A 27,819-nucleotide genomic window follows, 5' to 3' on the forward strand; every position below is an offset into this window, starting at 1 on the left:
CCTGCCCTTCCCTCATCGGACTCCAGCAGCAGGCCGAAGCCCAGGCGGCGGGCGACAGGTCCGGAACCCATTGGGTGTTTTTGGAAAACGACCTCCTGTACAGTGAGCAGAAGTCTGCCGAGCTAGGATCGGCCCGGGTACTGGTGGTACCCCTGCGCTTCCGAGACTTCCTCCTGGGCCCAGCCCACGATGTACCCCTGGCGGGACACTTGGGCCAAGACAAAACCTATCATCGCTTAGTCACCCACTTCTATTGGCCCAAGATGCGAGCTAATGTCGAGGCCCACTGTAAGTCATGTCCCACGTGACAGGCCAGCGGAAAAAGTGGCGGAAAGCGCAAGGCGCCACTACAACCCTTCCCAGTCGTTAGTACCCCCATCGAGCGGGTGGGGATAGACATCGTGGGACCTCTGGACCCAAGGACCGCCCAGGGCCACCGGTTCATCGTCGTACTGGTGGACCATGCCACCCGCTACCCCGAGGCCATCCCCCTCCGAACCGTGACGGCCCCCGTAGTGGGACGGGCCTTGATGGGGATATTCTCCCGCGTGGGGTTCCCTCGCGAGGTCGTCAGTGATCGCAGCACTAACTTTATCTCGAAGTACATGAAGTCCTTATGTCAGCAATGTGGGGTATCGTACAAATTCACCACCCTGTACCATCCCCAAGGCAATGGTCTAGTGGAACGGTTTAACCGGACCCTGAAGGGAATGATTATGGGCCTCAAAGAGCCCCTCCGTCGCAGGTGGGACGTCCTCCTCCCCTGCCTCCTGTTCGCCTACCGGGAAGTCTGCCAAAAATCCCTGGGGTTCAGCCCATTCGAATTGCTCTACGGGCACCCCGTCCGGGGACACCTGAGCCTGGTCAAGGAGGGCTGGGAGACCGCCCCCGAGGGCCCCCCAAGATGTATTCCGATACATGCTGGCGCTCCGCAACCAGACTCGGAAATTCCGAGAGCTCGCCGAAGCAAATCTCGAGACTAGCCAGGAGGAGATGAAGCGCTGGTATGACCAGAATGCCACTCTGGTCGAGTTCCAGCCGGGCCAACAGGATTGGGTGATGGCCCCGGTGAAACCCTGCGCTCTCCAAGACAAATGGACTGGACCCTTCAAGGTCGTAGAGCGGAAGAGTCAAGTCACTTATTTAGTTGACGTCCAGTCCCCCCGGAACCCCCTCCGGGTCCTCCACGTGAACCGCCTCAAACCTCACTTTGTGAGGACGGAGTTGAGTTTGCTCCTGGCCACCGACGATGGGGCCGAGGAGGACACCGAGCCCCTCTCGGACCTCCTGTGCACGAAGGAAAAAGATGGCTCTATAGAAGGACTGAGACTTTCCTCCTCCCTCACCCCCTAACAATACGACGATTGCCGCCAGCTATTGGGGCAATTCGCAGACCTCTTCTCCCTCACCCCCAGGGTCACCGACTGGTGTGTCCACGACGTGGATACCGGAGACAGCCCGCCAGTACGGCACAGAGCCTACCGTGTCCCTGACAGGGTCCGGACCTGCATCCAGGCCGAGGTAGCCAAGATGCTAGCCCTAGGGGTGGTCGAACCCTCCGACAGTCCATGGGACAACCCCGTGGTACTGGTTCCGAAAGCAGCGGCCCCTGGGGTCACCCCCGAACTAAGGTTCTGTGTGGACTACCGGGGGCTCAACGCGGTCACCTGAGCCGACGCCCACCCTATTCCCCGCGCAGACGAGCTCATTGACCACCTGGGGGCTGCTCACTACCTCAGCACCTTCGACTTGACCTGCGGGTACTGGCAAATTGCGCTCACCGAGGGAGCCAAGGAGCGGTCCGCCTTCTCCACCCCAGATGGGCACTATCGCTTCCGAGTCATGCCCTTTGGAATGAAAAATGCCCCGGCCACCTTCCAGCGGCTGGTCAACAGGGCCCTGGCCGGGCTGGAAGAGTTCAGCGCCGCGTACCTAGACGACATTGCGGTGTTCAGCTCCCAATGGACCGAACATCTCCAGCACCTCCGACAGGTGCTGATGGCCCTGCGCCAAGCGGGCCTAACCATCAAAGCCAGCAAATGTCAAATTGGACAAGGTTCAGTGGTTTACCTAGGACACCAGGTCGGGAGCGGGCAGGTCGCCCCCCTCCAGCCCAAGAATGACGCCAACTTGGCCTGGGAACCCCCTGCGACACAGACAGAAGTCCGGGCCTTCTTAGGCCTCACCGGCTACTACCGAAGATTCATTAAAAACTATGGCAGCATAGTAGGCCCCCTCACAGAACTAACCTCCAAGAAACAGCCGAAGAGAGTACAATGGACACCCCTTGCCAAGAGGCGTTCGACGCCCTAAAAACCGCTATGTGTACTGCCCCCATGCTCCAAGCCCCCGATTACTCCAAGGAATTTGTAGTCCAGACGGACGCCTCGGAGCACAGCATAGGGCCGTCCTCTTACAATTCAACGAGAAGGGCCTAGACCAGCCCGTAGCCTTCATCAGCCGAAGGCTACTACCTCGGGAACGACGGTGGAGCACCATTGAAAGAGAGGCCTTCGCAGTAGTCTGGGCACTAAAGAAACTACGGCCTTACTTGTTCGGAACCCACTTCCGAGTCCAAACAGATCATCGACCCTTACGGTGGCTGATGCAAATGAGAGGGGAAAACCCCAAACTGCTGCGATGGTCGATCTCCCTCCAGGGGATGGACTTCACCGTAGAGCATCGCCCAGGTACTGACCACGCCAACGCTGACGGCCTGTCCCGATTCTTCCGCCTCAGCGAGGAGAACCCCCAAGAGGATGGGTAGTTTTCCCCGACTTTCAGCTGGGGGGACGCGTGTGGGGCCCGGCCTCGTGGCGTGGGCCTCCATGACCATTAGCCCCCAACCCAACCAATACACCACCCCTGGTCCCTGGTTATAGCCGCCCGGCCTCCCCACCCCGTAGCCACCGAAGACCCCTGGCCACCATGTCCCGATGTCCCGATGGCCGGCCCGGGGCCCCAACGAAACCTAGACCCTAAACGCGCCATGCCCAGCCGAGGGAGAGGGAACCCCCCCAAGCAAGACAGGGAGGAGTAGTCTCTGTCACACCTCTGACCTCCTCTCAATAGAGGGTTTCGATCACCCTCCGGGCCCCCAGGGAGCTGGCTCCCCGCATGCTTGGTGTCTGGAGTCCCTCCCGGGCCAACTTGAAAGGATCAAAGAGCCGAACGGCAGGAAATCCCGTCACACCGCCCCCAGACGCCAAGACCCCTCTCTGTGAGGACGCCGGACTTCAAAGAGAAGAAGGCGTATAACAGGGGGTGCTGAGGGGACTGGGGGAAAGAAGACCTGGAACTAGGAGAGCCCTGCGGACCTGGTCGCGGCTCGACGAAACTGGAAAGAAGGACGCTACCTGATCCTTGGAAACCATCTGAGCCCTGCTGACGTCGTCGCGGCTCCCGAGAACACTAAGAACACCGGGGCCCTGCTGAGAGACTCGCGGCTCCCCCCGACCTTAAGACCATTGGAGCCCTGCTGAGAGACTCGCGGCTCCCCCCAACTCTAAGACCGGCTGAGCCTGCCGAGTGAATCGTGGCTCCCCGAGGATCACCCGATCGACAGTTCCTTCCCGCCGGAGCCCTGCGGACGTGGTCGCGGCTCGAGAATAAACTGGTCCGGCTGGACCCAAGACTGTACCGTGTCCCCCGGCTCGAGGATTGAGAGCTGTGCGAAGGATACTCGGCATTGACTCTGAACCTAGAACTGTCCCGCTACCCCAACCCCCCTGTCAAGGAATTACCAAGCTTGTTGTATTGACCAAAGACTACCTTGCGGATCATAAAGATCCAAAGAATCTTAGATAAAGATCTCCGTCTACTGAAACCTACTGTGTGGTGTCCCTTTGTCAAGTAGTGCAAGCTCAGCGAGTGCGATCCTAAAGTACGAGACCCCTTCCTGAAAGGGCCTCCCCGCCGGTGCTCGGCCTGGTTCTGGGAGAGGTGGGTCACGGGGTAGTCAGGAACGTGTTCTGTAACCCCCCTGAGATCGCCCCTTCCAACAAATGCCACCACCCAAGGCCCCATGCAGGAGTACAAGGAGCTGCACATTCTCACAGGCTGAGACTTCAGGCACCTGATCCATCCCCAGGTCACATAAATGCCACCACCCAAGGCCCCATGCAGGAGTACAAGGAGCTGCACATTCTCACAGGCTCAGACTTCAGGCCCCTGATCTATCCCCAGGTCACATAAATGCCACCACCCAAGGCCCCATGCAGGAGTACAAGGAGCTGCACATTCTCACAGGCTGAGACTTCAGGCCCCTGATCTATCCCCAGGTCACATAAATGCTGTGGGGCCCGGCCTCGTGGCGTGGGCCTCCATGACCATTAGCCCCCAACCCAACCCATACACCACCCCTGATCCCTGGTTATAGCCGCCCAGCCTCCCCACCCCGTAGCCACCGAAGACCCCTGTCCACCATGTCCCGATGTCCCGATGGCCGGCCCGGGGCCCAACGAAACCTAGACCCTAAACGCGCCATGCCCGGCCGAGGGAGACGGAACCCCCCCAAGCAAGACAGGTAGGAGTAGTCTCTGTCACACCTCTGACCTCCTCTCAATAGAGGGTTTCGATCGCCCTCTGGGCCCCCAGGGAGCTGGCTCCCCGCATGCTGGGTGTCTGGAGTCCCTCCCGGGCCAACTTGAAAGGATCAAAGAGCCGACCGGCAGGAAATCCCGACACACCGCCCCCAGACGCCAAGACCCCTCTCTGTGAGGACGCCGGACTTCAAAGAGAAGAAGGCGTATAACAGGGGGTGCTGAGGGGACTGGGGGAAAGAAGACCTGGAACTAGGAGAGCCCTGCGGACCTGGTCGCGGCTCGACGAAACTGGAAAGAAGGACGCTACCTGATCCTTGGAAACCATCTGAGCCCTGCTGACGTCGTCGCGGCTCCCGAGAACACTAAGAACACCGGGGCCCTGCTGAGAGACTCGCGGCTCCCCCCGACCTTAAGACCAATGGAGCCCTGCTGAGAGACTCGCGGCTCCCCCCAACTCTAAGACCGGCTGAGCCTGCCGAGTGAATCGTGGCTCCCCGAGGATCACCCGATCGACAGTTCCTTCCCGCCGGAGCCCTGCGGACGTGGTCGCGGCTCGAGAATACACTGGTCCGGCTGGACCCAAGACTGTACCGTGTCCCCCGGCTCGAGGATTGAGAGCTGTGCGAAGGATACTCGGCATTGACTCTGAACCTAGAACTGTCCCGCTACCCCAACCCCCCTGTCAAGGAATTACCAAGCTTGTTGTATTGACCAAAGACTACCTTGCGGATCATAAAGATCCAAAGAATCTTAGATAAAGATCTCCGTCTACTGAAACCTACTGTGTGGTGTCCCTTTGTCAAGTAGTGCAAGCTCAGCGAGTGCGATCCTAAAGTACGAGACCCCTTCCTGAAAGGGCCTCCCCGCTGGGGCTCGGCCTGGTTCTGGGAGAGGTGGGTCACGGGGTAGTCAGGAACGTGTTCTGTAACCCCCCTGAGATCGCCCCTTCCAACAAAGGCCACCACCCAAGGCCCCATGCAGGAGTACAAGGAGCTGCACATTCTCACAGGCTCAGACTTCAGGCACTTGATCTATCCCCAGGTCACATAAATGCCACCACCCAAGGCCCCATGCAGGAGTACAAGGAGCTGCACATTCTCACAGACTGAGACTTCAGGCACCTGATCCATCCCCAGGTCACATAAATGCCACCACCCAAGGCCCCATGCAGGAGTACAAGGAGCTGCACATTCTCACAGGCTGAGACTTCAGGCACCTGATCTATCCCCAGGTCACATAAATGCCACCAACCAAGGCCTCATGCAGGAGTACAAGGAGCTTCTCACAGATTCAGACTTCGTAAAGCAAAGACACAGCTGAAGGTGTAAATGTCTGTCCTACACCCAAAGCAGGGCTGGGCACAGGTAGGCAATCAATGCCTTTTCTTTCCCATATCTAATAGGAGTTGCATCTCTCAGAAACTCTGTTCCCTGGGTTACAGAGATACTTTTCAGGGTAAAACTCTCCTGTCAGTCCGCTTTGACACAAATGCTCTCCCTTGTCTGCAGCTTCTGAAGACTGGATTATGGTAAACGACCATGCATTTCAAACTTTTAAAATCAACACCAAATGGTTCACAATGCAACTGATCCATTTCCAAACCCCTCGAACAATACCTAGAGGAAGAGAAAAGTTGGTGGCCCAGTGTTTCAGGTAGGTTTTGAAAGAGGTGCATGCATCTAGCCTTGACACGGGTTAGCCTTAATGGAAATCAGCAGGAGACGCAGCACGCGCCGCAGCACAGGCCGCAGCACGGGCCCCAGCAATGCGAGCAGACCTCGCAGGCGGGGCTAGGTCTGCAGATGGGGGGGTCCGACACAACACCCATGTCAGAAATATCGGGTGGACAGAACAGCGTGGCAAAAATACAGAGGATCAAAATATCGTGAAGGTGAGTGCAAACAGGTATGTATAGGTTTACTATTCTTAACTTCACATCTAAGCACCTTGAAGATATACATACCGTCAAGGTACATATATGTGGAGTTAAATATGTTACACTTTGCTTTCCTGTAGGAACTTACCTTTACGATATTTCTGTCCTTGATATTCTTGACTATATTCTTTCGACAATATATTGTTCACACATCGTGCAAATGTACAGACTCCATGCAAGCTTCCTTCACACAAAGTGGCAAAGTCTGACAAATGGGGGGCACCAGTTATAAGCCACAGTTATGCACTACAGTTATGCATCACAGATATGCATCACAGTTATGCACCACAGTAATGCACTACAGTTATGCTCTACAGCTATGCACTACAGTGATGCACCACAGTTATGCATCACGGTTATGCACTACTGCTATGCATCACAGTTATGCACTACTGCTATTCATCACAGTTATGTATCACAGTTATGCACCACAGTTATGCACTACAGTTATGCACTACAGTTATGCACTACAGTTGTGCACCACAGTTATGCATCACGGTTATGCACTACTGCTATGCATCACAGTTATGCACTACTGCTATTCATCACAGTTATGCATCACAGTTATGCACCACAGTTATGCATCACAGTTAAGCACTAATGCTATGCATCACAGTTATGCATCACAGTTATGCACAACTCCTATGCATCACAGTTATACACTACTGCTATGCATCACAGTTATGCATCACAGTTATGCACCACAGTTATGCATCAGTTATGCATTACAGATATGCGCCAAAGTTATGCATCAGTTATGCACCAGAGGTATGCATCAGTTATGCACCACAGTTATGCACCACAGTTATGCATCACAGTATGCATCACAGGTATGCACCACAGTTATGCACCACAGTTATGCACCACCGTTATGCATCACAGTATGCATCACAGTATGCATCACAGTTATGCACCACAGGTATGCACCACAGTTATACACCATAGTTATGCATCACAGTATACATCACAGTTATGCACGACAGGTATGCACCACAGTTATGCTCCACAGTTATGCACCACAGTTATGCACCACAGTTATGCTCCACAGTTATGCATCACAGTAATGCACGTTCTGTCAAGCACCGGTTCTCTACTGAAGGGACCTTTCCAGTACAAAAACGATGCTTTAATGGTTTCCCCACATTTATGTGCACAGTATAATGCAGCACACATGGAAAGTTTGAAAAGTATGTGGGATTGAAACATTTCTCCTCTATTACACTTGCCTCAAGGAGGCGTAAGGTTTTGGCGCCAATTACTACCTAAAAATGTCATGGCTGACTGCATGTGAGCGCCGTGTACTACCCATGGCCTCTTGATGTAAACTTGTCAAAAGTAGCACAGAGCACATCTTTGCGTGACTTTGGCGCCAACTTTCCAGTATAAAACCTGACTTCTGTTGAGAGTAAACACCCCGCAGCGCTTCGCCCTAGGTTTGCGTTACAAAATTAATGCAAACTCGGCGCACAGTGTTAGTATATCAGGGGCCTTATGTTCAGAATAAATGTCCTGGCGGCAAAACAGAACCATGCGACTTTTCAATATCGAGGTACAGCCGCAGCTTACTAGTGTTATTAGAACAACCTGTGTCCCCTCCCCTCGCATCACTCATGAGTGAGACATATTTTTACTCCTAATAAAAAAGATTATGGATTCTAAGTGGGAATAAAACCATTTATTTAAAAAAATGTATGCAATGAACTTCAACATCACCTAGTCTCCCCCTTACTGAAAACCTAAATAAAAGATATGTGTGAGACCGGCCTCACGGCGTATGCCCTCCCGATCATCCAGCCAACCTGCAACCACCCCCAAGACACGGCATCTCCGACTCCGGCCGCCCCAGCCACACAGACCCGAGGGCCGGCCAGAGTCCCCGACAGACTCGACACCCTACCACGCATGTCCGACCGAGGGAGCGGGAACCCCCCGAGCCAGACCAAGAGGCGCCAGCCCAGTCACACCTCAGATCGCCTTCCCCCGGGAGGACTCGATCGGCCACCAGGCCCCTGGGGAGCAGGCGCCTCGCCTGCCGAGCGTCTGGGGACCCTCCCAGACCCACCTGAAAATACCAAAGAAACGAGCGGCAGGAAATCCCGCCGAACCCCCTCAGTCACCAAAGGCCCCTCTCTGCGAGGACTCCGGACTTCAAAGGGCAGGGGGAGTATAATAGGGGGTGCCGGAGGAACGAATGGCAGAGAAGACCTGGAACCATCGAAGCCTGCTGACGCTGTCGCAGCTCCCGAATACCGAACCACCTGGTCCTGCTGAGTGACTCGCGGCCCCCAGCCATTGAACCATCTGAGCCCTGCTGACGAGATCGCGGCTCCCGAACTCTGAACCACCTGGGCCTGCTGAGTGACTCGCGGCCCCCAGCCATTGAACCATCTGAGCCCTGCTGACGAGATCGCGGCTCCCGAACTCCGACTACCTGTGCCTGCTGAGTGACTCGCGGTGCTCCCCTCGAGGACAAATTGGCAAGAGATCGCCCAGAGAAACAACACCCTCCAGCTCGAGGATTGTGAGCTATCCGCAGGGTACTTTGCAGAGACACTACCTTCAAAGACTGTCCCGCTACCCCCATTCCCTTACCACCGATTGTAGTATCTTGTGCCGCTGATGTACTACTTGCACCTTGGATCATAAAGATCCCTTGAAACCTTCGATAAAAGAACCTATCGTCCTACAAAGAATACGTGTGGTGTCACTCTCTTCGTAGTGTAAGCTCAGGGTGTGCGCGCCTGGTTCGGCCTACTTGGGAGAGGTGGGTCAAAGGGGTGGGCAAGACGTGTATCGAACCCCCCTCCGGCGAACGCCTTTCCAACAATATGGTATTGGAAGATATTGTGTGTAAGAAACAGTCCGGATTATCAGGGCAGGACTGTCAGAATGAAGCACCTCAGACAACCCATTAAGAAGAGGCTGGTGAGGGCCCTAAAAGACTGGGGCCCAGGGCCAGAGTCCACTTACCCCATGCCACAAAACATCTATGTAGACGCCTCCTTCATCCAAACCAAACCAAGGCCTGCTTGGATGGGGGAGTGCACTCTATGGGTGTCAGGGGGTGGGAGCAGGTATCGACGACTCCTTCACCCAAACCGGGGCCTGCTTGGATGGGGGAGTGCGCTCTGTGGGTGTCAGGGGGTGGGAGCAGGAATCGACGACTCCTTCACCCAAACCAAGGCCTGCTTGGAGGGGGGAGTGCGCTCTATGGGTGTCAGGGGTGGGAGCAGGTATCGACGACTCCTTCACCCAAACCAGGGCTAGCTTGGAGGGGGGAGTGCGCTCTATGGGTGTCAGGGGTGGGAGCAGGTATCGACGACTCCTTCACCCAAACCAAGGCCTGCTTGGATGGGGGAGTGCGCTCTGTGGGTGTCAGGGGGTGGGAGCAGGTTCCAGCGACTCATTCACCCAAACCAGGGCTTGCTTGGATGGGGGAGTGCGCTCTGTGGGTGTCAGGGGGTGGGAGCAGGTATTGACGACTCCTTCATCCAAACCAGGGCCTGCTTGGATGGGGGAGTGCGCTCTGTGGGTGTCAGGGGGTGGGAACAGGTATTGACGACTCCTTCACCCAAACCAGGGCCTGCTTGGATGGGGGAGTGCGCTCTGTGCGTGTCAGGGGGTGGGAGCAGGTATTGACGACTCCTTCACCCAAACCAGGGCATGCTCGAATAGGGGAGTGCGCTCTGTGGGTGTCAGGGGGTGGGAGCAGGTATCGACGACTCCTTCACTCAAACCAGGGCCTGCTTGGATAGGGGAGTGCGCTCTGTGGGTGTCAGGGGGTGGGAGCAGGTATCAACGACTCTTTCACCCAAACCAGGGCCTGCTTGGATAGGGGAGTATGCTCTATGGGTATCAGGGGGTGGGAGCAGGTATCGACGACTCCTTCACCCAAACCAAGGCCTGCTTGGATGGGTGAGTGCGCTCGGAGGGTCCCATGGGGTAGGAGCAGGTACATTTGCCTCCTTCACCCAGACCATACCAGACCCTCCTTGGATGGGTGAGGGTGCTCTGATGGTCCCAGGGGGTGAGAGCAGGTGTAGAACTCTCCTTCTCCCAGAACAAACCAGAGCCTGCTTGGAAGTGGACCGGAGGGGTCTGCTAGAGGGTCAACAATGTCCCTTCTCAGGCTCATACTGGGAGATTAGATTACCACAACCCCATGTACTGCGCCAGGATGACCCCAATGTCTCTTCTTCACAGGTATCTTGGGCCCCACCATCCGGGCTGAGACCTACGACACAGTGCTGGTCTTCTTCAAGAACATGGCCTCCCACCCGTTCAGCCTCCATGCGGTGGGCGTGTCCTACTGGAAAGAGTCTGAAGGTGAGTCGCAGACACGTCATGTGACATGTGCATGTTTGTGAGCCAAGATTGATGGAAGTGAGCAATATCCAATGAGAAATTGGAGTGATTGGTGCATACATTGATAAATGGCTATAAAATGTATGTTCTCATTAAGGATAATGGAGAAAGATGATTAGAACTGTCCTCTTACTCTTGTTAGTAAAACAGACTAATCTGGCCAAGTCGCAGGTTTCGGCATGACGAACCAAGTTAGAATGGTTGAGGCCACCATGGTCAGTGTTAACAATGGAAAAGTTAACGGTCTGGGGGGGAGATATTCTCAAGAACGTGTGAAAACTACCGCAAAAGTAGCTTAACGCAACTCTACACATTTCAGTCCATCGCGGGAAAATAACACCGTGGTAACGTTGTAAAACCAGTGAAAAACAGCCACAGGCCTGCAAATCCCACACATCATGCAGGAAAATGCACTATAAAAGCAACGGAAACAAAAAAGGGAGAAAGAAAGTAACTGCAGAGCACCATGGATTCACCCAGACCGAGTGCAGAGGCCAACGTGAACCCCACAAGCCCCACAGACCATCAGCAAACAACCCCGTGGTCGTGGAAGGCCAAGGAGAAGAGGAGGAGGCAGACGGGGTGCAGTCCGCAGGAAAACCAGATCAGCGGCACGGAGGTGACAGAACACCACTATCCACTGAACAACAATATGACAAACATGAATGCAGTCGGAGTGTTGAGGACGCCCATGGAGGAGGACAAGAGGCGCTGGCACGATGTGAAAAGCCAAACTAAGTACAAACCCGCTGCCAACAGGAAGGCAGCAACAGCGACAGGAGGTGGGAGTCCTGTGCCACAGGAGGGGCTGGAGGAAATGGAGGCCACAGTCATCAGGGTGGAGATGGAGCAAGGAGTCGGGAGTCCAGACACAGCTCGATAGGAACTGACACAACATCAAACAGGTGAGAAACGACCAGGGACTGGGGGGACGGGGGGAGATGGACACAATGGCACACACACACGACGATGTGTAGCACACTGCACACCCACAATGACCCTGGATCATGTCCCTGATCCCCGTGGCACACTGCAGCACACACACATAGCAATGACAGCACATCCTACGACAATGTGGCACAAAGTGCAACACTGACACTGCAGAACAGAGGACACAACTGGGTCCGCCCATGCGTAGAAACAGGCCAATCACATCTAACATAGCAGGAAACTGCGAGATGGAATTGTACGAGCACAACCTCACCTACGTCACGTAGTCCAAATGTCCACTGTCCCGCATCAAACATACTGCACCTCCCAAACAGTCACAATGAACATCGTCATACAATCTGTTTGTAAACCAGAAGAATGCGCCAACACACATGTCAACACAATATCAACATGCATCTCCCCTTCACATTGCAGAGGGCAAACACCTCCAGCAGAGCAGACCAGACAACTCATCTGTGATGTTGGAGAGGAACACCACACCTTCGACACCGATGCCCTACAACAGCCCATGGACGTCTTAGGCGACCCACCCCAAGGAGCAGGGCAGCCAAGCCACATAGTGGAGACCCCAGTCCCTTCACAGTCCACACAGCAGGGAGCACCTGCCTCCACATCTGGCTCTCAACACTCCACCTCGGCACACATCGCATTTTAACGCCAGGTGTCATAATGCCAAAAGGAGGTGGCCGCACAGGTGCTGGTGGGGTCAGAGCACATGGAAGCTGAACTAGATCACACATGTGTGTTTAAGTCCCACCAGGGACCCCCTACACCCCACAAAGGAGACCCACACCTCGACAGGGACACAAGCATACTTCCTGCAATGAACCACGCCCAGAGCCAAGGAATCATCATACACACCCCCACGCAGGACCTCCGTACGACGGCCCAGTCCACTCCTCCCACGCACTGAGCGGGTGATGACAAAGCTGAGTGTCCAAGGTCTTACCCGCTGCCAGAGGTGACATCGTTGCACCCGCTGTACACAGCACAATGTAATGTTGTAGTCCCAGGGACCCTCATGCATACATCATGTCCACACAGACATACTGAGATAGTTCGTGGAACTGGCTAAAGGGCACATGCGCCTGGATCCTTTATTGGCAGGGACACATGTACAGTGACGCCTGTGCTGGATGGGTGTGGAGTGAGTGTAAGCCAACCCGCACGGAGTCACTGGTGCTGGCAACAACTTGTACAGTCAACACTATGGAAACGGAAACAGAAAACACCAGCATTAAAGAGACAAGCGCGGAGCATCATGGTGGTAGCCGGAGCAAATACAGAGGTCACCCAACATACAAACAGAAGTGTCCATGAGTTGCAGTGCACTGATGTTGGGGCACTAGAGCTGAGCTTGCTCATGTGAAGAAAATGTCTAGGATTGTGTCACTTCGGGAAACACCTGATGCAGCTGCAGTGGGGTGTGTTACACCTGCATCATCTTCCTCATCATCGTCCCAGGTCTCCCACACTGCCTGAGATGACATTGCTGCATGACCTCTCCACAGCACACAGAAACGGCCCATGACTCGTGGTGCTCTGAGTCAGTGGCACCTGGAGTGCAGAGCAGGGTATCAGGCAGATGATGACATCCACGACAGGTGTGACCAACTCTGATAGTCTGGCAGCAAGACACTTTCGACTCTGGCAGTTATCGTCTGGAGGTGGCCCTAGCGGTGGTGTCGTGTGCCTCCTGCAGTGATGCGACATCCGGTCCGGTCAGGACTCGAATTGATGTGTGAGCCCTGGTGGCCAGCAGTTGAAGCCGGATGCAGCGGACAGCACAGGGCCACAGACACATGACGTTGATAACCCAAGGCCACCGTCTCAGAGGCCATCCAATATCACAGCAGACAGGGTCCCTGACTTGTGCTGCACAGAGTTAGTGGTCCGGATGCACTGCGGGCAGCACAGGCACACCCGCAAGGAACGGGGACTTGTGGTGCACTGAGATAGGGGCACATGAAGTGCTGAGCGGGTCACTAGTTGGCACAGATATGCACTTGTGACAAATAGAGACCCTTGCCTCTCGTGAGGGTAAGGGGGTACACTCCTAAAATAACCCCTGCTCACCCCCTTGGTAGCTTGGCACGAGCAGACAGGCTTATTTCAGAGGCAGTGTGTAAAGCATTTGTGAACACATACAGTAATCAAGTGACAACACTACAGATGGACACCTCACAGGTTTTCTATCAAAAATAAGTATTCTTTATATAGATTTACCACAAGACCATAAATGACAAAAATCCATAATACTGTTACTTTAAGATGGTAAAATTTAGCATAGTTCTTAAATGCGACACTTTAAGTCAATGTACCTGTAGATGCGACACGCAGGGCAACGAGAGTATTGCAATGATGTTGATGCGATGAAAGCTTTTGGTGCATGTGAGACCGGCCTCACGGCGTTGCCCCCTCCATCATCCAGCCAACCTGCAACCACCCTCAAGACACGACATCTCCGACTCCGGCCGCCCCAGCCACCCCCGATCCGCGGGCCGGCCAGAGGCCTGACAGACTCAACACCCTACCACGCATGTCCAACCGAGGGAGCGGGAACCCTCGAGCCAGACCCAGAGGCGCCAGCCCAGTCACACCTCGGGTCGCCTTCCCCGGGAGGACTCAATCGGCCACCAGGCCCCTGGGGAGCAGGCGCCTCCCCTGCCGAGCGTCTGGGGTCCCTCCCAGACCCACCTGAAAAGACCAAAGAAGTGAGCGGCAGGAAATCCCGCCGAACCCCCTCCGTCACCCCAGTCCCCCCTCTGCGAGCACTCCGGACTTCAAAGAACCAGCGGAGTATAACAAGGGGTGCCGGAGAAACGAGTACAGAGAAGACCTGGAACCATCCGAGCCTGCAGACGCTGTCGCGGCTCCTGAATGCTGAAGTCACCTGGGCCTGCTGAGTGACTCGCGGCCTCTTGCTATTGAACCATCTGAGCCCTGCGGACGAGGTCGCGGCTTCCGGACACTGAACCACCTAGGCCTACTGAGTGACTCGCGGCCCCCAGCTATTGAACCATCTGAGCCCTGCTGACGGAATCGCGGCTCCCGAACTCCGACCACCTGTGCCTGCTGAGAGACTCACGGCGCTCCCCTTGAGGACGACTCGGTAAGAGATCGCCCAGAGACACGACACCCTCCAGCTCGAGGATTGTGAGCTTTCCGCAGGGTATTTCGCAGAGACACTATCTTGAAAGACTGTCCCGCTACCCCCATTCCCCACGACCGATTTGTGGTACGTTGTGCCACTGCTGTACTGCTTGCATCTTGGATCATAAAGATCCCTTGAAATCATCGATAAAAGAACCTATCGTCCTACAAAGAATACGTGTGGTGTCACTCTGTTCGTAGTGTATCTCAGGGTGTGCGCGCCTGGTTCGGCCTACTTGGGAGAGGTGGGTCAAAGGGGTGGGCAAGACGTGTATCGAACCCCCCTCCGGCGAACGCCTTTCCAACAGTGCAAAGAAATAAAGACGGGAAGATCTTCCAGATGCGGCACGCTTCTCCGATGTTGCGAGAAGACTCGATTTGATGCGTCAGCTGCGTCAGCGACGCCCCTTTACGCGATGCGACGACAGCGGCTTTGGCGGCGACACTCTTCTCCGATGTTGCGGGACGCTTCCGCTCGATGCGACACCTGCAGCGGCCACACCCTTTACGCGATGTGACGACAACAGCTCTGACGGCGGCACGCTTCTCCGTGGATGCGAGGTGCTTTTCTTGATGCATTGCAATGCGACAGCTACAGCGGCGTCATCCAAGATGTGACAGCAGCGGCTGCTCCGGCGACACGCTTCTTCCTCGATGCAAGACTCTTCTCTTGATGCGGTGCAATGCGTCAGCTATGATGGCTGCGATGGCGAACACGCTTCTTCGGCGTTGCGAGACACTTCTTCGATGATGCAAGACGCTTCCGCACGATGCGACAACTGCAGCGGTGACACCCTTTACGCAATGCGACAACAACAGCTCCGACGGCAGCACGCTTCTCCTTCTTGAGACGCGCTTCCAGCTCCTTGCGACACGCAGTTCCTCAAAAGGCCCCATACCAGCAGTAGGCACTTCCAAAGAACTCTGGGGAGCTGGTGGTTGAAGTCTGTTGTTCCTGAGACTTCAGCAGGAGGCAAGCTATTTTCCAAGCCCTTGGAGATCCTTCACAAGTTGAGCAAAGTACACATACAGTTCCTTTTTCCTCCCTTTGGCAGTAAGGCAACCACTGCAGGCCAATCCCCCAGTTTCAGGGATAGTTTCTCCTCAGCTTCTTCTTGGTTCCTCTCCTCAGCAGAGTTTTCTTCTTGTTTCCTAAAGTTCTGGGGTCTGGGCACCCCTTTTATACACAGTTTATCTTTGTTCTATGAAGGCAGAGAGACCTTTGCCTAGTCCAAACCAGTTCTGGTCCGTCCTGGAGCACTTTGTTGACATGACTCCTTCTTTCCTTTCACAGTGCAGGGCAGAGACATCAGACGCACCACAGGAGGTGGAGCCAGCATTGTGGAGGGAAAGCACAGCCCTATTCAGGTCCCAGGTGAAACTCCTCCCACCCATCTATATGGAGATCTCTCTATTCAGCCCTGTGCTGACTCACCCTGTCTCCGGGAATTTCCCTGCCCCCTGGAATTCCCCAGCCCCTGTCACTCAAACTCCAGACAAGGAATACACAACCTAGCAGAGGCAGGTTTGAATGGTTAGACAAGAAAATACCTACTTTCTAAAAGTACTTACAGGCATACTAAACTCGAATTTCTATCATATTCCCTGAGTCAGTTAGGATTATAAGATGTAATAATCAAACTGCCCATTCTGGCCTATGAAGAACAGGGTTGGTTTACCTGTCAGACCCTAGTACAGTGCACCAGGAGTGCCCAGGGCTGGTAATCCAAATGCTGTTGGTGGGCTTGCAGCACTGCTTGTGCCACCCACAGAAGCAGCCTGTAAAAGTGTGTCTAAGCCCTGCCATTGCAAAGCCTGCGTGCAGTCTGGTACTGTCATGCTGACTGGGCAAGTGCAGCCACTTGTCAGTCCCTAAACCTTCCCTTTTCTTCATATCAGACACCCCTATGGTAGGCCCAAGAGCAGGGTGCATTGTAAGGATAAGGTAGGACATGCCCTGGTGTGTGTGGCATGTTCTAATAGTGAATTACAGCCATTTTCGTTTTTCACTATTGCAAGGCTACCTGTTCTCCATAGGCCAGAATGGGCAGTTACAAGGAACATGGTAGAAATTCGAATTTAGTGTGCCTAAACTCAGAATGATAAAATACATCTTTTAGTGAAGTTGGTTTTAACATTCTGTGTTTGAAAATGCCACTTTTAGAAAGTAGGCATTTTCTTGTCTAACCATTCAAATCTGCATCTGCTAGGCTGTGTATTCCATGTCTGGAGTTTGAGTGATAGGGCTGGGGAATTCCAGGAGACAGGGTGAGGTGTCCCAGTGGTGAATAGAGAGATCTGCATCTAGATGAGTGGGAGGAGTTGCACCTGGGACCTGGATAGGGCTGTGCCTTTCCTCCACAATGCTGGCTCCACCTCCTGTGGTGCGTCTGATGTCTCTTCCCTGCACTCTGAAAGGAAAGAAGGAGTCAGGTAAACAAAGTGCTCCAGGACTGACCAGAACCGGTTTGAACAAGGCAAAAGCCCCTCTGCCTTCAGAGGACAAAGGATTTTGCGGTATAAGTATTGGAACCCTGATCCCAAGAATTTAGATCACTTTGGGAAACAAGAAGAAACTGAGGAGAGACTATCCCTGAAACTGGGAGATTGGCCTGCAGGGGTTGCCTACTGCCAAAGAGAGGAGAAAGGAACTTTGTGTGTACTTTTGCTCAACTTGTGAAGGCTCTCCAAAGTGTATTGCCGCTGCAAGCTGTCGCATCGAGCGGAAGCATCTCGCAACGCCGGAGAAGAGTGTCGCCGCCAAGGCTGCTGTCATCGCATCGCTTAAAGTGTGTCGCCGCTGCAGCTGACGCATCGAGTCGAGTCTTCTCGCAACATCGGAGAAGCGTGCTTCATCTGGAAGATCTTCACGTCTTTATTTCTTTGCACCAAAATCTTCAACGCATCAACATCATTGCAACACTTTTGTTGCCCTGCGTGTCGCATCTAAAAGGTACATTGACTTAAAGTGTTGCATTTAAGAACTAAAAAGAACTAAGCTAAATTCTACCATCTAAAGTGACAGTATTGTGTATTTTTGTCGTTTATGGTCTTGTGGTAAATCTATATAAAAAATACTTATTTTTTATATAAAACCTGTGTGGTGTCCATCTGTAGTGTTGTCACTTGATTACTGTATGTGTTCACAAATGCTTTACACACTGCCTCTGAGATAAGCCTCTCTGCTCGTGCCAAGCTACTAAGGGGGTGAGCAGGGGTTATTTTAGGAGTGTACCCCTTTACTCTGACTAGAGGCGCGGGTCCCTGTTTGTCACAAGTGCACACCTGTGCCAACTAGAGACCCCCAAGTCTAACACACTGGAACTACCTCTCCGTGAAATGTCTCATCTCCCAGGGTTTCTCCTCCTTTGAATACTTACATCTTGACATCTCTAATAATAACACCCCAATATGCTCACTTCACTCACTGTACCATCAACCAGGAAACAACCTTACCTTTATTGAACACGTAATGGATACCTTAGCCACAAATGCCGGACTCCAGAACAAGCAGATATTCCTTGGAGACTTCAACCTCCACTGGAATGACCCGGACGACCAGGAGGTCAATAGCCTCAAAACTTTCTTGACTGACCTGAACTTATCCAAAATTTGTGACAGACCAACACATGAAAATTATCTGCCCTATATCTGGTAATCTCCAAAGCGGACTACACCCAGCTGGGTTCTATCCTCCCTTGTGACTGGTCCGACCATCACATCATCACTTTCTATATCAACGAAGTAGTTAAACCACTTTATGTTCAACCCAAGAAAACGAAAATCTGAAAGAGAAACCTAAAAAACGTCAATCCCTCCTCACTTGCAACCGCTTGCCCTATCTTAACGCCCCCATCTGACAGCTCACATGAAGTACATGAGCTAACCAATCACTACTTCCAATCTATGAACATATTATTAGACAATTTAGCCCCACTACAATTGAAAAGTATCTCAAACAAAGTCTCAAACCCATGGTATGACGGTAGGTTAAATGATGACAAAAGAGCACTAAGAACAATTGAACGTCAATGGAGAGCAACACCTTCCTCCCTTCACCTCAAATTTCTCAGAAGCACGAGAAATGCCTATTACAGGAAAATCAGACGCTCAAAAATCGACTTCATCAGCAATCAATTGAACCAATCCAAGAATCGTCCCAAAAGACTGTTTGAAATAATCAAAGTGCAATCTAAGGGTATCTCCCACTCACCTCAAGTTAATGCAGAAACACTCCCCTACTGCGAGGCATTCGCTCATATTTCACAACAAAAACTGAAAACATAAAGACAGACCTATTGAAGGACCTATCAGCCCTCACCAACCCTCACATGATCGCCTCAGGGACCCCCTGCAGGAACCCGCTTAGCTTTTCCGCAAAGCTCGACCCCAAAAACAATTCAGCCTGGTCCTCATTCAACCTCTACAGCGTAGAAACTATTCTAAAAATGCTTACCACCTTAAATCCCTCCAATCACTTCGCTAACCCACTTCCAGCTTCCCTTCTAAAAGACTTCATACCGACGTTAGTGCCTCTATGGACCAGGATTATAAACACCTCTTTGCTTCAAGGGGCCATCCCAGATATCGTCAAAGCTGGTCAGGACTCCCACATTTTAAAGAAACCATCAGATGACGCAACTGACCTAAATAACTATCGCCCCATATCCAACATCCCTACCCTGGCCAAACTACTTGAAAAATGTGTTCACATGCAACTTACCCACCACATTGATCACTTCAATCGGCTCGACAAATTCCAATCGGGCTTTCGATCAGGGCACAGTACCGAATCTGCCATGACCCACATAATAGATGACGCCTTAAAAATACTGGACCAAAACAAAGCATGTGTACTAATCCTACTGGACCTATCCTCCGCCTTCGACACTGTCAAACACAACAGTCTATTAGACCTCCTGAAACAGAATGGGGCTATCGGAAACGGTTCTCAACTAGTTCACTTCCTTCCTTCAAAACAGGACACAAAGTTTCATGACCAAGCAATCTTTATCCAAACCTACTCCTGTCACTTTAGGAGTACCCCAAGGTTCCTCCCTCTCCCCGACACTCTTCAACTTGTTCTTGGACCCACTCACAGAACTTCTGAACTCTGCAAAGGTCCAATATCACATGTACGCAAACGACACACAATTGTACATTAAGGTACACTCACTTGAGGACATCAAGTCCCTCAATTCGATGCTACAAAAAACGCTGAGCTGGCTGGCAAATAACCATTTAAAATGTAACACCCTAAAAACAGAATTCCTCCTAATAGCGCCCCCCAACCAAACAACCGCCATCATGGAATGGATGAAGCACCCAGCAGCACTAGATGGCCAACCGGTCATGATCGATTCTGCCAAATCGCTAGGCATAACTCTGGACAATAAGCTAAATATGCAGAAGCACGTCAGCGCAGCAAAAAAAGGAGCAACATTTCAAATTAACACCCTAAGAAGACTGAAACCCTTCATACCCGCAAATGACTTTCAAAAGGTAGTTCAAACTCTAGTAATCCCCAGAGGGGAATATGGGAGTGTCACTCTCTGCGGCCTCACCAGAGCAACGACAGCCCCACTAAGAGCATCAATCAACGCAGCCGCCAGGCTAATCACAGGTTCCAAAAGAAACTGTCACATCTCCCCGGACTGGCTACCCTTTGAGGCCAGAATCCATATGAAAATCGCCTGTATGACAAACAAGGCACTGCATCACAAAACACCACAATACCTTGCTGAGAAACTAGTTCCATCAGGCGGCAACAGAACTAACAGGAGCTGCTTGTTGGACCCGGCCTCGTGGCGTGGCCCATCCAGACCCGTAGCGACACCAGACTAACCTCTACATCCCACACGACCTGGGAAACGACCTGGAAAGTTCCCCCTGGAGACAGGTCGAGCGCAAGACCCACCTCGGGATGATGGGTCTACCAGAATGGGTGTGCGCAACCACCCGATCCATGGCGGCCCGACTACCCCCCCGTGGGGGAGTCGAGGACGAAACCCCCAGCACCACCTCCGTTGACCAAACCGGAGACGACCCTGTTGAACTTCACGCCCTATCCCCAGGAGAAGAGCCCCTCACCGACGACGGGCTCGTCCAGCCCGACCACGCGCAGATCACGGAGTTAGGTGATCTGCCTGTTGGACCCGGCCTCGCAGAACGGCCCTCCGTGCACCCGCACCACCGAAACCTGGTACCTGCAGCCCCAACCACCCGGCCCAGCCGGTCCTTCCTACCAGAACACCCGCACCCGGCCCGGACATCCTCGTCCATGGCCTCTCTCCTTTCGGCCACCCCGGGCCCGCATGCCCACTTCATGCGTCAAGATGGCCGCCCGGCCCCAGCGCGACCCTGGCCTAGCGGCGCCACTCCGGCTGGAGGACATCACACTTCCAGGGGGATGAGAGAGGGAGGAGCAGTTTCTATCGCACCTCTGGACTCCCCTGGGACGATGGGTTTCGATCGGCCCTCCGGCCTCCCTGAGAGCTGGCTCCACGCCTGCTGGGTGTCTGGGACTCCTCCCGCCCCGGCCCTGAACGAGATCAAAAGACAATAGCAGGAAACCCCGACAAGCGGCCCCCAGGTGACAAGACCCCTGCCTCCACCGACCCCGGACATCAAAGAGGGGGCGACCTATAACAAGGGGTGCTCTGGGTCGGTCCGGCAGATTCGACGCTGGAACAACGTAAGCCTGCTGAGTGACTCGCGGCTCCTGGAAGATCGTAACACCTCTGAACCTGTGCCTAAGCCTGCTGAGTGACTCGCGGCTCCTGGAAGATCGTAACACCTCTGAACCTGTGTCTAAGCCTGCTGAGTGACTCGCGGCTCCTGGAAGAACGTAACATCTCCGAACTTGTGCCTAAGCCTGCTGAGTGACTCGCGGCTCCTGGAAGATCGTAACATCTCCGAACTTGTGCCTAAGCCTGCTGAGTGACTCGCGGCTCCCCCAGACTCTCACGGTCCCGCCGGACCCCGACTACGACCCCGTATCCCCCGGCTCGAGGATTGTGAGCCGCGCGCCGGATACGTCCCTGCTTGAACTATTGCCAAAGACTGTCCCGCTACCCCCCTACCTTTCCGAGACTCTTGAGCCTGTGCACATCTTGTACATATTTGCCGTGATAACCTACTTGATAAAGATTGTTTCTGAGAATAACCGGTGTGGTTACTCTGTGTCGTGTGGTGCCAGAAGTACGATCCTAGCTACGAGATTCCTCCCCTTGGGGAGTCTCCCGCCAGTGCCCGGCTACGATACTTTGAGGGTGGGTCTCAGGGTAGTCAGGACCCCTTCCGGGCTCTCCTGAGATCGCCGTCTAACACTGCCCAAGTTGGCCCAGTGGCGCCACGAAGGGGGCCCCTCCCGAGAGGAGTTCTGCAGAGAACAAGCGACCTGTCCTTCCCTGGTCGGACCCCGGCAGCAGGCCGCCGCCCAAGCCGCGGGCGACCAAACGGGAACCCACTTATTGTATTGGGAGAATGACCTCCTGTACAGCGAACAACGGTCTGCCGAGCTAGGGTCAGCCCGGGTGCTGGTGGTACCCCTACGCTTTCGAGACTTCCTCCTGGGCTTGGCCCATGATGTACCCCTGGCCGGCCACTTGGGCCAGGACAAGACATACCACCGCCTAGTAACGCACTTTTATTGGCCAAAAATGCGAGCCCACGTAGAGGCCCACTGCAAGTCCTGCCCCACGTGCCAGGCCAGTGGTAAAAGTGGAGGGAAGCACAACGCTCCCCTCCAACCCTTCCCAGTCGTCAGTACCCCCTTCGAGCGGGTCGCAATTGACATCGTGGGGCCCCTGGATCCCAAGACCGCCCAGGGTCACCGCTTTATCCTCGTCCTAGTGGACCATGCCACACGATACCCGGAGGCCAGCACCCTCTGCATCGTCACGGCCCCCGTGGTGGGCCGGGCCTTAATGGGGATCTTCTCCCGGGTAGGGTTCCCCCGAGAGGTCGTGAGCGACCGAGGTACCAATTTTATCTCCAAATATATGAGATCCCTGTGGAAACAATGTGGAGTATCTTATAAATTCACTACCCCTTACCCTCCCCAAGGCAATGGCCTAGTGGAGCGGTTTTACCGGACTCTGAAGGGAATGATCATGGGTCTCGAGGAGCCCCTGCGGCGTAAGTGGGACGTCCTTCTCCCCTGCCTCCTGTTCGCCTACAGGGAAGTCCAACAGAAGTCCTTGGGGTTCAGCCCGTTTGAATTACTGTATGGGCACCCAGTCAGAGGTCCCCTGAGCCTGGTCAAAGAGGGATGGGAGACGGCACCCCGTAACCCCCCGCAGGATGTGTTCCGGTACCTGTTGACTTTCAGGAACCAGACTCGGAAGTTCCGAGAGCTGGCCGAGGCCAACCTCGAGGCGAGCCAGGAAGAAATGAAGCGCTGGTACGACCAGAACGCCATGCTGGTCGAGTTTCAGCCCGGCCAGCAGGTCTGGGTGATGGCCCCAGTGAAGCCGTGCGCCCTCCAAGACAAATGGACCGGGCCCTTCAAAGTGGTCGAACGAAAAAGTCAGGTGACATACGTGGTGGACGTCCAGTCCCCTCGGAACCCCTTCGGGTCCTCCACGTGAACCGCCTCAAGCCTCACTTCGTGCAGACGGAGTTGAGCTTGCTCCTGGCCACAGACGATGGGGCGGTAGAGGAAACGGAGCCTCTTCCTGACCTCCTGCGGGCCAAAGAAAAGGACGGCTCTGTAGAGGGGGTGATCCTCTCCCCCTCCCTCACACCCCAACAACACGAGGACTGCCGCCGGCTCTTGGGCCAGTTCTCCGACCTGTTCTCCCTCGTCCCCAAGGTCACCGACTGGTGCGTCCACGACGTGGACACCGGAGACAGCCCACCGGTACGGCACCGAGCCTACCGCGTCCCCGACCGAGTCCGGACCTGCATCCAGGCGGAGGTATCGAAGATGTTATCTCTAGGGGTGATCGAGCCCACAGACAGTCCTTGGGCCAGCCCAGTGGTACTAGTCCCGAAAGCAGCTGCCCCTGGTGTTGCCCCCGAACTACGGTTCTGCGTGGACTACCGGGGGCTCAATGCGGTCACCCGAGCCGACGCTCACCCTCTCCCCCACGCAGATGAGCCCATTGACCGCCTTGGGTCTGCTCATTTTCTCAGCACCTTCGATTTGACCTGCGGATACTGGCAAATTGCACTCACGGAAGGCGCCAAGGAGCGGGCCGCCTTCTCCACCCCGGATGGGCACCATCGCTTCAGAGTGATGCCATTCGGGATGAAAAATGCCCCGGCCACCTTTCAGAGACTGGTGAATAGAGTCCTGGCCGGGCTGGAAGAGTTTAGCGCCGCCTATCTGGACGATATTGCGGTATTCAGTTCCGAATGGGGTGAGCACCTCCAGCACCTCCGGAGGGTCTTGAGGGCCCTGCGCCAAGCCGGCCTCACAGTGAAAGCCAGCAAATGCCAGATTAGGCAAGGATTGGTGGTCTAACTGGGGCACCAGGTCGGCAGCGGGCAGGTCGCCCCCCTCCAACCTAAGATTGACGCCATCCTGGCCTGGGAACCACCAACCACCCAAACCGAAGTCCGCGCCTTTCTGGGCCTCACTGGTTACTACCGGAGGTTAATCCAAGGTTACGGCAGCCTCGTAGGACCCCTCACGGAGCTCACGTCCAAAAGACAACCTAAAAAGGTGCAGTGGACCCCTGCCTGCCAGGAGGCGTTCGACGCCCTGAAACTCGCCATGTGTACAGCCCCTGTGCTCCAAGCCCCCGATTACTCCAAAGAGTTTGTGGTACAAACGGATGCTTCCGAGCATGGCATTGGAGCCGTCCTATCCCAGCTCAATGAGAAGGGCCTAGATCAGCCCGTGGCCTTCATTAGCCGAAGGTTACTGCCCCGAGAGCAACGATGAAGCACCATTGAACGCGAGGCGTTCGCCGTAGTCTGGGCTCTAAAGAAACTGCGACCCTACCTCTTTGGAACCCACTACCGAGTCCAGACGGATCATCGACCTTTACGGTGGCTCATGCAGATGAGGGGAGAGAACTCCAAATTGCTACGATGGTCCATCTCCCTTCAGGGGATGGACTTCACAGTAGAGCATCGCCCTGGCACCGACCACGCCAACGCTGACGGCCTCTCCAGATTCTTCCGCCTCAGCGAAGAGAACCCCTAAGAGGATGGGTAGTTCTCTCCGGCCTTCAGCTGGGGGGACGCATGTTGGACCCGGCCTCGTGGCGTGGCCCATCCAGACCCGTAGCGACACCAGACTAACCTCTACACCCCACACGACCCTGACTAACGTAGCCTACCCGACCCAGAACCCGGGGCTACCCACGTCCTCCCCTCCATCTTCCCGACACCGGGCACCCTTCCCCTTCCATCGGCCTCGCGGCCCCCAGTGACCCGGCCCAGCACCCCAGATGGCTGCCCTCGACCCAAGCGCAACCCCGGCCTAGTCGCGCCATGCCGGCTGGGGGTAGAGAGAGCTCCTGGTGAGCAGGAGAGGGAGGAGTAGTGTTGGAGGGAGGACCACCGGGGAGTCGGGGGGACTACTCCGGGGCACCTTCCTACCGCAAAGTTATAGCCGAGCGCCGCCGAGAAGCCTCCTAGGAGAGGTCCTTCTCCTGTGATCGTACTAGGCCCAGTAACACCACTACACAGGACTCCGTATCAGTTGCTTATCTTGGTACTTTATCAATGGTAGCACATTCAATATATTTACAGGGGGATCGAGTGATCCAGAAGAGTCTCAATGTCTTTGTGGGGGTAGGGTAGCGGGACAGTCTTAGTACCAGCCTGGTACGGGGAGGCTCTGCGCCAGACCTTGCGTGCTGGTCTCAAAGCAGCTCGGACGTGGGGAGCCGCGACGGCGTCTGCAGGGCTCGGGTGGTAGTTCCGCTTGGGTCGAGCCGCGACACAGTCAGCAGGGCTCCGGTGGTAGGTCCGCTTCGGTCGAGCCGCGACGAGGTCAGCTGGGCTCTGATGGTAAGTTCAACAAGGTCGGGCCGCGACAGCGTCAGCAGGGCCCCAAAGGTTCGTGAAGGTCTTTTAAGCACGATGGAGCCGCGACGTCGTCAGCAGGGCTCAGAGTGTAGTTTCAGGATGAGTCTTTCTCCGTAGGGTCAGCCGCGATCCGATCAGCAGGGCTCTGGACTCCGGGATACAACTACTGTCCTGTTGCCGGGTCGCCCCAGATATAGGTCTGGAGCCCTTTGATGTCCGGACCCTTGCGCCCGGGGGGGCGGAGAGGCCGGATCGGGAGCGGCCAGACGCCCAGAAGGAGAGGCGCCAGGCCCAAGAGAGCTGTGGGGCGATCGCACCTAGGTGTGGAAGGACGGTTGGGGGTCCCATCGATACTGCCCTCCGCCGGGAGTGGGGAGGTGTTCACGTGGTATCCCCCTGGCCAGGGGTTGGCGCCCTGATGTCGGGCCTCTCTGGGACCGAGGCCGGGTGGAGCGGGGTCAGGTAGGTGGTTACGTAGAGTCATGTACAGTCCAAAATGGAGGAGGCCCGAGGTGCATGGGACCTCGTGCGGCTTAGCGAGGGGGAACAGGACCACGCCACGAGGCCGGCTCCAACACGCGCCCCCCCCAGCTGAAGGCAGGGAGAGTCACCCATCTCCTTGGGGGTTCTCCTCGCCGAGGCGGAAGAATCTGGACAGGCCGTCGGCATTGGCGTGGTCGTTGCCGGGCCGGTGCTCCACGGCGAAGTCCATCCCTTGCAGCGAGATGGACCATCGCAACAACTTGGGGTTCTCGCCCCGCATTTGCATGAGCCACCGCAAGGGCCGGTGGTCAGTTTAGACTCTGAAGTGGGTGCCGAAAAGGTAGGGCCGGAGCTTCTTGAGAGCCCATACCACGGCGAAGGCTTCCCGCTCGATGGTGCTCCACCTCTGTTCTCGTGGCAGCAGTCGGCGGCTGATGAAGGCCACAGGTCGGTCGTGGCCCTCGGTGTCCATCTGGGAGAGGACCGCCCCGATCCCGTACTCCGAGGCATCGGTCTGAACCACAAATTCCTTACTGTAGTCAGGGGCCTGTAGCACAGGGGCAGCACACATGGCCGCCTTGAGGGCTTCAAAAGCGGTCTGACAGCGGGGCGTCCAGTGCACCGCCTTGGGCTGTTTCTTGGAAGTGAGCTCTGTGAGGGGCCCCACAATACTGCCATAATCCTTAATAAATCGCCGGTAGTAGCCTGTGAGGCCTAAGAAGGCCCGGACAGCGGTTTGGGTTGCGGGGGGCTCCCACGCCTGGATGGCATCGACCTTTAACTGGAGGGGCGCCACCTGGCCACTCCCCACCTGGTGGCCCAGATAGGTCACAGATCCTTGACCGATCTGGCACTTGCTGGCCTTAATCGTGAGCCCGGCCCTTTGGAGAGCGGCCAGGACTTCTCTGAGGCGTCCTAGGTGCGCGGCCCAGTGGTTGCTGAAGACGGCAATGTCGTCGAGGTAGGCCGCGCTAAAAGCTTCTAGCCCGGCCAGGACCTTGTTCACCAGCCTCTGGAAGGTCGCTGGGGCGTTCTTCATACCAAAGGGCATCACCCGAAAGTGGTAGTGCCCATCGGGGGTGGAAAAAGCGGATCGTTCCTGGGCGCCGGGGGTGAGCTTGATCTGCCAGTACCCAGCGGTGAGATCAAAGGTGCTTAGGTAGCGGGCAGCCCCTAAGCGATCGATCAGCTCGTCTGCCCGTGGCAGGGGGTGGGCGTCGGTCTTGGTGACTGCGTTCAGGCCCCGGTAGTCTACACAAAATCTGAGTTCCGGGGGGGTGCCGGGGGCGGCGGCCTTCGGCACCAAGACCACAGGGCTGGCCCACGGGCTGTCGGATGGCTCGATGACTCCGAGGGCGAGCATCTTGGAGACCTCGGTCTGTATGCAGGCTCGGACTCGGT

General features: G+C 55.2%; 1 protein-coding gene across 1 annotated transcript in view; it reads left to right on the forward strand.

The window, feature by feature from the left end:
• Window positions 1-27,819, forward strand: part of F8 (coagulation factor VIII) — a 589,495-nt gene that overhangs the window by 182,735 nt on the left and 378,941 nt on the right. The window contains exon 3 of the mRNA XM_085630970.1: window positions 10,684-10,806. Coding sequence (XP_085487096.1) covers window positions 10,684-10,806 — 123 coding nt within the window. The remainder of the gene's footprint in view (window positions 1-10,683; window positions 10,807-27,819) is intronic.

This window comes from Triturus cristatus, chromosome 10 (assembly GCF_964204655.1).
Source record: "Triturus cristatus chromosome 10, aTriCri1.1, whole genome shotgun sequence".
In the NCBI taxonomy this organism is placed as follows: domain Eukaryota; kingdom Metazoa; phylum Chordata; class Amphibia; order Caudata; family Salamandridae; genus Triturus; species Triturus cristatus.